This window comes from Cuculus canorus, chromosome 6 (assembly GCF_017976375.1).
Source record: "Cuculus canorus isolate bCucCan1 chromosome 6, bCucCan1.pri, whole genome shotgun sequence".
In the NCBI taxonomy this organism is placed as follows: domain Eukaryota; kingdom Metazoa; phylum Chordata; class Aves; order Cuculiformes; family Cuculidae; genus Cuculus; species Cuculus canorus.
The window spans coordinates 21,324,105-21,336,431 of NC_071406.1; the positions used below are offsets into that span (position 1 = coordinate 21,324,105).

The window sequence follows — 12,327 nt, forward strand, 5'->3', positions numbered from 1 at the left end:
GTTGATTCGGTCATGTTTTTATTACCCAGCGTGGAAATACTTAATGGTTGAGTGTGTTGGGTAGAAGAGCTTTCCCGTAGGGTATTTTCCATCTCAAGTCAACTTAGTTGCTCAGAAAGGGAGGTAAAAACCAAAGAACTCTGAAAGAAACAACTTGCTTACAAGAAAATATTTACAAGGTTCTCTCATGGCATTGAAAGAGAAATAATCACATATATCTTGTGCAAGCAGCAAAGAAATAGCTGAAGCATGAGGTGCGTGTCCCCAAGTCTATTAGTTTGCCCAGCTTTTTGCAATTTAAGAGTCTGTACATGCATGCTACAATAAATTTATCTCTGATAGCTTTCATATTGACCTAAGACATCAGAGTATTTTCCTTATGACAGCGAGATCTATCATCTCTGGGTGGTCACATGTTCAGCCAGGAAAACAAAAGGTATGATTTGCTATCTTGAGCTGATGTGGCTGGGATGAAGGATGGTTATACCTAACAGCACATGCGAGGGATGTTTTAAAATATGTGAGCAGCTGAGAGCCAAGATTTCGTGTACTGTTGAGAAGGTAATGTGAGATCTGACCAACTGAGCACCAGCTGATTGTGTTCAGCCTGCACTCCTGCAAAAGCTGTTCATTTAAGGTCATGGTGCACCAACCAAAAATCGCTGTGAACAGACAGGTTGCTCTAATTCATGCTGTGAAACTTGGAGGGAATCTCCTTGTTGTATTCAGTTTCCGTAGCCTCTATAAAAAACTGCAAATTTTAAGCTGTTGCTGTAGTTTTGTCCTTCACTTGTATTAACCATGTACACTTACCTTACGCAAAGTGGTGTGTACAGACCTTTTTTTTTTTTCTTTCTCTCTCAGACACCCTGGCTCTGGAATACCAGACAGTGCTGGAACGGGTATCCATATCAGGTAAATCTACAGTGCTGCCTAAGAACAAATATGGCAGCTCTGCAGAGCTGGTTTTGTTATGGTGGAGCTTTGTGTCAATATGTTAGTGTGAATGGACTGCTTGGCATTTCAAAACATTGCTAGGTGCTGCACATCTCCCTTGAGTTCAAGATGAGAATGGTGACTACAGCTGTCACACCTGTTTTGAAGTGAAGCACACGATCTGAAAACAGATCTGGGGAATCTAACCATGCAAGCAGACATCTGCAAGGGCAGTAGAATGGTCATTTTTCACAAAGTTCTGAGGATCCTGAAAGTTTTAGCAAAGCCTCATATTCAGCAGGATGGGAAAAGCCAGTATAGTATTCGTAGCTCTTATACTGCGCACAGGGTGAGACTTAATCCTCAGCAGCTCGTATGATCAAAGAGGACTCTAAAGAGAGAAGGTAGGTTTCTCCTTAAAGTACTTGAATAGGGACTGTCCATTCCTGCCCTCTTGAAAGCTTACAACAAAAGAAGGTAAAATTATGAGAGAATTGAGAATGTTTTCAAGTCTTTATTTTCAGCAATGTCTGTATTTTCATGAATACAAAAAGCATCAGCCTTTCTCTCTGTTCTAGTATATAACTTAGTTTCAAAACTATAATTCAATGTATATAACTTAGTTTCAAAGAAAGAGGTTAAGCCATTTACCTCCTTTACTAAGGAGAAGAACGCCACTGTTAAAGTAAAAGTGCTCTTTCAGGTTGAGTCCTGCTGCGCTCATTCCCTCTTTCAGTCCTAAAAAAAATTCCGCTCGAGTTTGGAATTTGATTTCCTTAAAACATTCTTCAAAAGAACAACAGTATGTTTAATCTGTTCTGTACTGCTAAGGCTTTAACTAGTTTCAGGAATATTTAATTCCTAGGTCAAAGTTCCCGCTATCTTTCACAGCAGCACAGTTGCTTCAATGGCATGCAGGTGTTGCACTAACACTAGGATTAACTTCAGCCTTACGGCTCTGGAAACTATTCTCTGCCAGGGACAAAGGAGAAGTGAATGGAGAAGAGTAGAAGTTTTATCTACCATTATCTGGCTGGTGGCTTTCAAAGTTTGCATACTCAAATAGCTTTGAGAAACCTTTCTTGAGCTTCCCGTTAGTTTGTGCTACTGGCTATAATTGTTGAAGTATGGGATGTATTTAAATAGAGCAGTCAACCTGCTTTAAAGGATTCAATGTATTTTTCAGAAAAGATATTCCTGAACTCTGCCCTCGCTGTGCCACTGTCTCATTTTGCCTCCTCATCTGATAGAAATAACTCTCAACACGGACATTGTGAGGATTAGTGAATTACTTAAATGTTGCCTTTTATTATTATTGATAATAACAGTAAGATATGCTGCCTTTTATTGTTATTGATAATAAGAGTAGGATAGCCCTCTTGAGGAAAAGAGCATCACATATATGGGTTGGAAATGGATTTTGAAAACCCTTTTGGGAAAGCTAAGAGCCACCGTTTTTGTAACAGGAGGCATCAACAAGAGATTAAAGTTGTGAAGTATAATTTTTCCTTTTCTTATAAATCAGAGGCAACAAATGTTTCAAATATGAACTAGTAAGATACTCTAAAAATTCTAATAACTCTTGAAGATAAATTTTGGTGGCTTTTTTAATTAGTCTGAATTCTAATTCTAAACCTGAGCTTCTTTTCTTTGTTTTTAATTCAGCATCCAGGAGTCTTAATAGGGACCATTGAGACGTACTAACTGCTATCCAGATATAATTGACATTGAATTCCAAAAGTTCCAGTCATGAGTTTGCAATTTAAGGAGTCAAGATTTTTAGGGCATATTGCCCCCCCCCCCCCCCTTTTTTTTTTTGTATTCCCTAAAGGGATGGGGACTAAAAAAAAAGTCATTACTAGACTGGAAAGGATGAAGAAGAGCATAGTCTGAAAGACACATGAATTCCCTGTGACAGTGAAGAGCCCTGGACAGGCTGAAGAGGAGAGATATGTTTAGGTTTGGGTGTTACTGGTTTTGAAGTTTGTGTACCTGTTAGATATAGATCAGTGGAGATCGTTCAGCAAGAGTGACCAGAAATCTTATCTGAGAAAGGTTGGAGGAATTTGGTCATTTCACTTTAGAAGAAATAATGATTTGCATTATACCCAAGCACTGGAGCATGAACTGAATAACATTAGGGAAGCAGTAGCAGAAACTGAATGTGGGAGATGTTGAATCTTCATCCCTCAAAGTAGGAACAATCACTTGTCAGAACCGATATGGCTGCAGTCACTGGTGCTTTTCAGTCCTGCTTTCTACCATTTTTGTGTTGTTACCCACACGAGACTGTGAATCTTACTGGTTAAAGAACATATATATATACACCAGAATTATCAGAAGAATGATGTCATTCAGAAAGTTAATTACAACTTTTGGAGGGTGGCAACTAAACTTACTGTATCCAATGTCATGCTACTAGTGGAAACATGGGTCTCACAGAAATCAAGTCACACAAAAGTCATTATCTCCAAGACAATGATTTCGAAAAAAAAGTGTCTACTGGGTGCAAAGTAATTAAGTACTGAGTTTTCAGTTTGTTGTTTGCTTTTTCTTACTACATAACATTTCTGATCTCGTTTGATACAGATCCTTTGTAAGTTACTCAACACCTTACTGCAGAAATCCATCTGGACTTAATGTAGTCAGTGGATCATTTGGCTGATGACTTAGACATAAACACAGAACAGTCCTATTGAAGTCTATGGAGAGCTAAAAATTAACATTTAAACTAAGTTAAATATACACTATTGATCCTTTCATGGAGGGAAACCATAATATCTTTAGAATTCCTGCTATGTTATCATTATATATGGGTTTAGAAATACTAATGCCATTGTTAATAAAGCAGCTGAGTTGAAAATTTTAACTGTAAAAATTTTCCCTGGTGAGTTCTCTTGCAGTAATGAGTATAATAGTCACAGTTCATTGCTAAGTCATGTTGTCTTCCTTTTTTTTTTTTTTAATTAAACCTAATTAAAAGCATACTAGTGTTCTCACTAAATCAGAAAAGGATTATTATTGGCCCAAGAAATGGCTTTAAAAGATTGGCTTTGAGGGTACACATTTTTCATAAAGCATAAGCATATGCCTATATTTAAGTAACCCACACAGAGAATTCAGTGGGCACCTAAGGGCTGTTTTTCAGCTGCAAAGAATTGGTCTGCAGAAGAGAATGGGAAAGAAAGGCAACTGAAATGCCTCTTGCCAATGGAAATATCTCATGCCCTGCTTGTGTGCATGGTTGTTGCAGTGCAAACTACTCTAGAGATGGTTCATCTCATCTCTCAGGAGATGCTCTTAGGAGCTTCTGTTCCAGTGCCTGCCTCTGTTGCCGCAGTAGAAGATGTGATGAGCAGGGGGGGCACAATTATGTGGAAATTAGAGTAGCTTCTAGGAGTGTCTGTCTTAGGCTGGGGGCTAAACAACTTGTGTGCTACCCGTTACCTTCTTTGCAGTTACCCCAGGTTGGTTTTGGTTGTCCATAAGTTACTGTGACTTGTTATTTTCATTTCTTTTACTTTTAAATTTCTGTGCAGCCATGTTGTTTATCAAACAAGATGCCTGGGTAATTTTTTGTCAGTTTTGTTTTCTTGTTTCCAAATGTTAATAAGTTCCCAGAAAATGATTAAATTCTTTAAAGAAGGCTTTTATGTTAGAAAGAACCCTGTTTAAAGTTCACATTTTCATCATGAGCAGATGAGATTATAGACTAACTTTGCTTGAATCTGCTCTAGCATTGTTTCTTTTGCGGTGCTTTAAACCCACATTACTGATGTACAGCAAGACGTTTCAAGTAATTGTTCAAGACAGAGTTAAGAGTATTCAGAATTTAGTATGTTCTAGGTCCTGAATGGGCAACGTGATAATTTTTTGGTATTACACTATTACAGTACTGTCAAGATGAGAAGATAAGAGGACGGTAGGTTGGGGAGCTTTATTTTTCCGGAGCCATCAAAGTTTGAGAGAGGCAACCATCATCATTTTTCTTACATAGGATGCTTATGTATAATTCAGTAATCTCCATGTGATTGAACATGTCTCCTGTAGACCCCAGCTGCCTGTAGTCAGTTAGACTCTATTAACCTATTCTCATCTCCATCTTTCAGCCACTGATGCCTGACCTTCATTATTACTACATAGTTGAATTGTCATTCTACTGGTCCTTAATGTTTTCTCAATTCATTGACATCAAAAGAAAGGTAAGAACAATGACACTAAAAACATTGAAAGCTTTAAGCACCTGTCTTTCTTGACCTGAGGAATACCTGTATTACCTGTGCAGTGAACTGGAAATACAATTCTTTCTAGTCACCACCTCTTGCAGATAATCACCACTGAGAAACTGGTGTGGAAGTGCTTGTCTTCTCTGTTCCATGTTACTGTGATGTGGGTTTTTTCATCAGAGTTCTCTCCTCTAAGGAAGGGTGCTCCTCCGTAGCAGAACAGGCAGCATGACAGTCAGTCTATAATAACAGTTCATTGAGCTATTCATTGAGCAGGGTTTTTTTTTAATGTTGCAAAATTATTTGTTTAAAACATTTGGAAGGATTTTATAACATTCTTATGTGCCTGCTTTTCATTTCATTTAATTAAATGATTGTAGGCTATGCTCATGGAAAAATCCCTTTTTACTCTTAATTCTAGCAGGAGCATAACCCTGAAATAAGTAAAAGGAGGATCCAGTATATCCTGAATAAATTTATCTGCTATTTGGAACCACATTGTGCTCCTGGGAGTCTGGTGTCAGAGTATGTAGAAAAATACCCCTCTATTTGAATTTCCATTTTTTTTCCAGAAGTTGAAATCTCAAGAAATCATCCACAGATTTTAAATCTATATTGGAGGGTAAATTGTAAACAAAACAACCAATTTAGGATGAATATATGTAAATCTCTTGCTTGTGTTGTCTGTTGATGCTAAATATCCTGTTAATCATGAGCATCAAATGAGTACAACTTCACTGTTTCAAAAAATAGAGATGCAGAAAAAGTGCTCAATGCAGCTGTGTGATAGTGGAGATGAATTTAATTCAAAAGTAACATTGACTAATATGCTTCGGCTGCAGGTGTCAGCGATGCTGAATAGCCGTTTGTCAATATATCAGCCAAATCCAAACCTCTGTAGTGATGTTATAGAATTGTTCGGGTTATTGCTGCAGAAAAGTATTGTGTCTAATCAGTCCCCCTACATTCATGTTCAGCCCTCCGCGCTGTAGCCTTGGTCATATTTTTTTGTGTATGTATCTCTTGAGGGAGGGCAAAATATAACAACATTGCAATTGAAACGGTACTACAGATTTGCAGTACAATGTGTCTTTAAAGAATATTTATTTGATTCCTGACTAGTTGTTTTGCTCACATGAAAAGTAACTGGAGACTACTTGAACAGCATCTAGGTTCGGCACTGAAGTACGCTTCTGAAAAGGGCCATTGGGAGGGTCAGTAATACCTCTCTCATTTAGTACGTCTCATGAGCAAATGCTATAGCTTTTTCTCTCATGACTTGGGGAGTTTGTTCCCATTCGTGAGCTGAGCACAGAGCTAAAGCCTGATCCATGGTGCAAGTAAACAGTCTTTTGTAAGTCTGTTTCTCAATTATATAGAAATTATTTCTATTTGTTATCAGGAAGACTTTGCAGCAGCCTGCTGTGGAAATAGCATGGGAGATGGAGGTGGGGAAGTGGATCACTAGTAGCTAATTAACATGCCGCAGATTTGCAGTGCTTGAGCCTAGAGCATCAGATCAAAACAAGGTCCCATGCATCTGCTGTGTCTGAGAACATCCAGCATCTGGCAGAGAGCAGGGGCACAGACAATGGAAATGCCATATTTATAAGCAACCTATTAGATCACTGACCAGTTTGGACTGTGGAGACAATTGTAGCATAAGCAAAATTGGTAACTAGGAAGATCAGACAGTAGAAATGCAGCCATGCACTGATGTCACCTAATAAAACTGTTCTGTGGCCAGGGGTAAGTGCAGGCTGTCAAGTAAACCCATGAGTTGAAAAATGTTAGCACTGAGCTTACGGTAGTTAACAAAAGCTTGACAGATACACCAGCACTTGCAGCACCATAATACTTCTTTTTTAAAGAGCAGGTTTAGTTTAAAAATGTGAAAACCTCTTAATGTACCCAATATGCAATGCGTGAAGTGATGCCCATGTGAAATAAAGCTCCATTTAACTGGAGGAAGCAGGAAATTTGCCAACCAATATCAGATGCTATTGTAATACCTCACGACAGCTTATACAGAGCAGATTAACACTTCTCAGGCTGAGAAACCTGTTGATGTTTTCATGTTACAGCAAGAGGAATACTTTTATGTAAGTCTTAATTATCATTTTAGATACTTTAAATTCAGCAGTGGCTATGTTGTCATCTGGGATGATCAGAACTGTCCCGACAGTCTCATGCGCTGCAGGAATTCAGCCAACTCCTTTTATGTATCTGGGCTTCTCACATGGTGAGGTGCAGTAGGTCTGCTCTGAAAGCACCAGTGCCAGTACTGGTCTTTTACTTGCTGTAACTCAAGAGGAATGTACTTGCTGTTTTCCATCTTTGTTTTATTCTTCTTTAATAGCAAATTTATTATTTTAAAATTACTTCCAGTTGGTTTGGTGACTTTCAGATACCTCTTTATTTAAGTGTTATAAATTCCACTAGATTAGATTATCTTTGCCTGGCTGAAGAGGTGTGAGCAAACTATTTAGGCTGTTGCACATACCTACTGTTGGCCTTAAGGCAGCAGACTGAGTAGATTAAATTTATGGTTTTATAATGGCACATTGTTTGCTTCATACATATCTACTGTGTCGCTGCAATGATGTTCTACCATTAAGGATTTTCATTTTCAAAGACTGCCACCTAGTATGTTTTGGGGTTTTGTCATCTCTGTGCAGCTCCCCATACTCCTCAAACACGCAAAGGAAAAAAAATCAGATGAAGGAACTTAGTTACTGCCACAACCCCCTGATGACTTCAAAAAGCAGTGATGCTTATTTATATGCTTTCTGGATACCTGAAGTATTGTTTGATAAAAAATATTTGACCAGTGAATTTAAGGGAATGTATGAAATTTCTACTCGGTCAGTGTTTTAACAGGTTTGTAGAAGATTTATGAGACCTTTCTGTATATTCACACCTTTTCGCTCCAAGCATTTGGCAATTCTTAGAGCTGCTGTGTTTCACTTTTTTAAAAAATGACAGTTCACTCATTCCCAAAATAAAATAATCTGTAGCTGCTAATTTTCTTACACATTACATTTTGGTTCTAGAAATTTTATGCTATATTTCACTGGAGTCCTAGATCTCTTTCTTCAAACTCAGTAAAGAAGAGTCACAGAGCCGATTTCTTCTGTTTCAGAGGAGAGAAATTTAGATTTGCAGACCTGCTTTTTGCAGACCTTCACTAGAACTGTAGAAACCTTTAGCTGGTAGTAGGCCCCTTCCTTGTTGAAGCTCATTTCCAGAAGCTGGAGTGACTACTGATGATGATGTTTTGCCCTTCAGTGGCACTAATGCTCCATAGCCACTTGGCAGTTTACTCAGCAAGTGTGTTATGTTAAACAAACGTGGGTAGCAGAAGTCTTGATTCTAGGGGGCTTGTCTAGAAGTTGAGACTCATGGGTTTTTTCCATTGTCTGCCCTGTGTTCTTGCCAGTGATGGTGTCATTAGGTTCTTTCTCCTATTCTTAGCCACATATTTTCATGACACAAGCACGTGGTATCTTTCAGCAGTTACAGCTGGAGGCTACAAATCTACTGTAAATAAATGCATCTTGCACAGACGTATGTACAGTTTGAAATACATTTTAAAAAAGAAAAAGCCCTCTCCTGAAAAGTTGCTTTTCTGGTGGAAGTGCTTGAGGAAGCGAGGAACACAAGTACCACTTGACATTATGGGGACTGTATGATTAGTTTCTATATATTTATTACTCTTATGTATAATTAAAATCTAACAGGTAGAATCTTCAAAGCATAGTATTAACTACTGACGTAAAAAATAAATCACAAACAGGAAAGAAAGGACCAGAATAACAAAAGTAGCCTTATTTATATCACTACTACTTTTTTCTAACAGTTTTCAGTAGGTCAATCCAACATCTCCATTTCAGAGCTATCAGAGCCAGATAACTCTCTTTTAACACACATTATTGGAGAAGGCTTTCCCTGGACAGCATTTCTGTAAGGAGACTCATGCAGAAGTACAGAAGACTGCTGCCCAAGAGCATTAGAGGTGCTTAGGAATAATCCATATTGTCAGGAATGCCTTGAAGAGTTCTCAAGAGGGACTAGAAATCTCATATTTGTTGAACATAAATATGTCAGCTATAAAAACAGACAAGATTTTTCTGCTTGGCTTCTCCCGGTCTTTGGACTGGCAGTGTGCTAACATAATTGCAGTTAGAAGGAAAATGAAGAACAGTGCCATAGCATTTGCACCTGAAGCAGGTAAAGAGCTAGTTTGCAGTATGGCCATGTGGCAAAGCTAGTAGCTTACTTCTAATGCCAGGGAATAAGGTAGGTGCTTTGCTGTTTTGATTATGGTATATTGAAATTGTCCCTGTGCGTGGGTTTGTAGTTACTAAAATGACTAAGATGCTATACCCCTGCTTTCCTTTGAAACATTTAGAAAGTGAAACAGTGTTTAATTCTCTTTTTGTTCAGTTTACTTTAAGACAATGGATTTAAAGCAATGGCTTGAGATGACTGCTGAATGTATTTCAACGTGCTCCACACTGCTGAGGACCAAATAACCTGATTGACAAGTGTTGGATGTGTACTAAACTAGGATATCGTTCTCTACTTTTAGTCCTTTTTTTCATTTTCTTCCTCCTCCAGGCTTTGTGTCGGAGATACTAGCAGTGCCCATTGATGAGTATGTGTAGGAAACAGGACCTTGTAGCACCTGATAGCACTAAACGTAAAGTGAGGAGGTCCTGTCTGTGTTCAGTTAGGCTGCTCAGGCTGCAGGTTTTTCTGTGGACTCCAGATGTACATTGCATTGAAACCAAGTGCTGGTATTGAGAGGCAGTGACATTGAGTATCCTTGGAAGCAGGGGTGCCTGCTGTGTGCCTACTGCATTCCCAAAGACAGATATGGTGGTGCTGGGCAGATATGCTTCCCAGTATTGGAGAGACAGAGCAGTTTGCGCTGTAGCTGCTGCTTTTCTGGAGCTGACCCTGTGTTACTGAGAGCTTACCAGCACTTTCCGTGGGGCCCTCTTGTGTGACACGTGTACCTTCAGTCCTTTTGCAAACCATGTGCTACCTCTCTAAAACTGCAGTGGGTCAGGTTGGGTTTCTCTGCTGCGGGTCGCTTAGCTGAAGACTATCCCAGCTCAGCAGAACTGGCCCACAAAAGCTGCCAGAAAGCTAAATGCCACCTCCCAAGATGCTTGATGATTAGGCTGCCTGGAAGAACCACTGCTTCCGACTGCCTGGATCTCTCCCTTCGGACAGCCAGTTATGAAAGCAACTACATCTGCTGAGAGCTGTGGTTGTAACTTTGCACCTGCTGCATGGAGAAAATCTCCAGTCAAATCATGCCTGTCATCTTTTCTTCAGGATTTTGATACCACTTTTTCAAACCTGTGTAGGTGGTTCAGCAAGCTTCAGCCAGACTTCTTGACTGACTTGGTGCCTTGCAGCGAAGAGTCTCATCTCTGCGATCCTGTTCTCTTACTAATCAGTCTGGGCGTCTAGGCCAGGCACACGGGTCATTCTCTCTGCTTTGCCTGCCCCATGGCGTGTATCTGGAAATAGGATGTTACAGGAGCTTCACAGCTCCCAGTATTTTTCAATAGTAACAGTTTTGTTGTTGATCAAATAACTCAGAATAATTTATCTGGAGACCAGCTAACCTACATCATTTGGGAGGCAGCAGATTAGATGTGAATAGAAGGAGCTGCACCAGTTTATTCAAATGATTTTTCTGACCCTGATACAGCATGAAGACAAAACAGCTTCATTAAAAATAGACTAATACAAACACTGGAACTGGGATTCTCAGCTCTGTGAAAGCTCTCAGTTGTGTTTGGCAGGTGACTGTCAATAAGTCATACCGTGATGGAAGTGTGTTTCCCTCTCCTTTGTAGCTATTTGAACTCTTGTGACTGGTGCATTTTGCCTATTATATGTTTCTTGGTGTATAAGAAATATGGTGTAATTTGATTTGTATATACATATGCCTTTTCAAAGTAACTTCAACTGCGAATTTTTTCTTCATTAGGTTAAAGTCCTTCCAACTGAGAAGTGCAGATATTGCCTTGCTTTCTATAACCTATTCACATTTTGTTACTGTACAATTATTATTTTATTCAGTCTAAGTGAAATACATAGCAGGATATTTAATGCACTTATACAGCAGAATCTCTATGTAATATAACCATAATGCTGGGTTTAGAAAACATCCATCCATTTTTGTAAAAGAATACTAAATCTCACTGTTTGGTTCATTGTTTTTTGTTTTTTTCCCCCTCCTTGCTGCTCTAGGATTTTGGCATCATGTTTACACATCACATTGTAGCAGTCACCCTGATAACCTTCTCATATGTAACCAATTTGACACGAGTGGGAACCTTGACCTTATGTCTTCATGATGTGGCTGATATTGTCCTAGAGGTGAGACAATACGTATATATCATCAGTGTCGGTATATGGTATTCACTATTCTGAGAGCTAACATGTCAGTAGGTAGGATCTATTTGCTATTCAAAACATGTATTTCTTAAGCGAAGAGGCCCGTTCAGAATGATAATGGTGATTAATGTAGTGTATTTCCTTGCTGAAATGTATTACACTTGTAGCAGTGCACATTTGTGACTTTAGGCTGGTTTGTCCCTTGATAATTTGCTCGTACAGAGCAGAGACTGGCAATACATTGCATTCCGGGGAGAGCTGCACACAGATTTTCAATATAACATGGTAAATTCAAAAGCTTAAAGTTATGAGGTCTGGTAAGGGCTGACTGTGTGGGGTAGAAGCTCCTAATTCTTGACCTCTGGAGTGATGTGCAGGGCAAGAACCCTGTCTCCAAAAGAATCAAGGTGTCACTTTTTTTTTGCTGGGCAGAGGGTACCTGACAACTTGGTGGCTGTTCTGGGTGCAGGCAGGGAGCTTACCTCTGGTCCCCAGGATTGCCTAAGTTCCTGTGCCTCCATACCCAGATGCCAGTATGAAACAGTCTAGTGAAGAACGGATAACTGAAGTTCTTCTAAGTCAAGATGGTCTATAACTTCCATAGTGGCAGCTGAGAGATGTTGTCATTCTCTATCTGCATCAGTTTTTAGACAGCTCGGCGTGATGCTGGATTCGGGCTGTCTGTGAGCTCTCCATTAGGATCAAACCAAAGTTAATAACTATCTTACCTGAAAATATTTTTTAC

At 39.2% G+C, this 12,327-nt stretch overlaps 1 protein-coding gene across 2 annotated transcripts in view; it reads left to right on the forward strand.

Annotated features, from left to right (window-relative positions):
* The window catches only part of CERS6 (ceramide synthase 6), a 123,159-nt gene that overhangs the window by 84,545 nt on the left and 26,287 nt on the right, over positions 1-12,327 (forward strand). For both annotated transcript variants that reach the window (XM_054069705.1, XM_054069706.1), the window contains exons 5-7: positions 865-915; positions 5,046-5,138; positions 11,436-11,564. In XM_054069705.1, the coding sequence (XP_053925680.1) occupies positions 865-915; positions 5,046-5,138; positions 11,436-11,564 (273 nt within the window). The remainder of the gene's footprint in view (positions 1-864; positions 916-5,045; positions 5,139-11,435; positions 11,565-12,327) is intronic.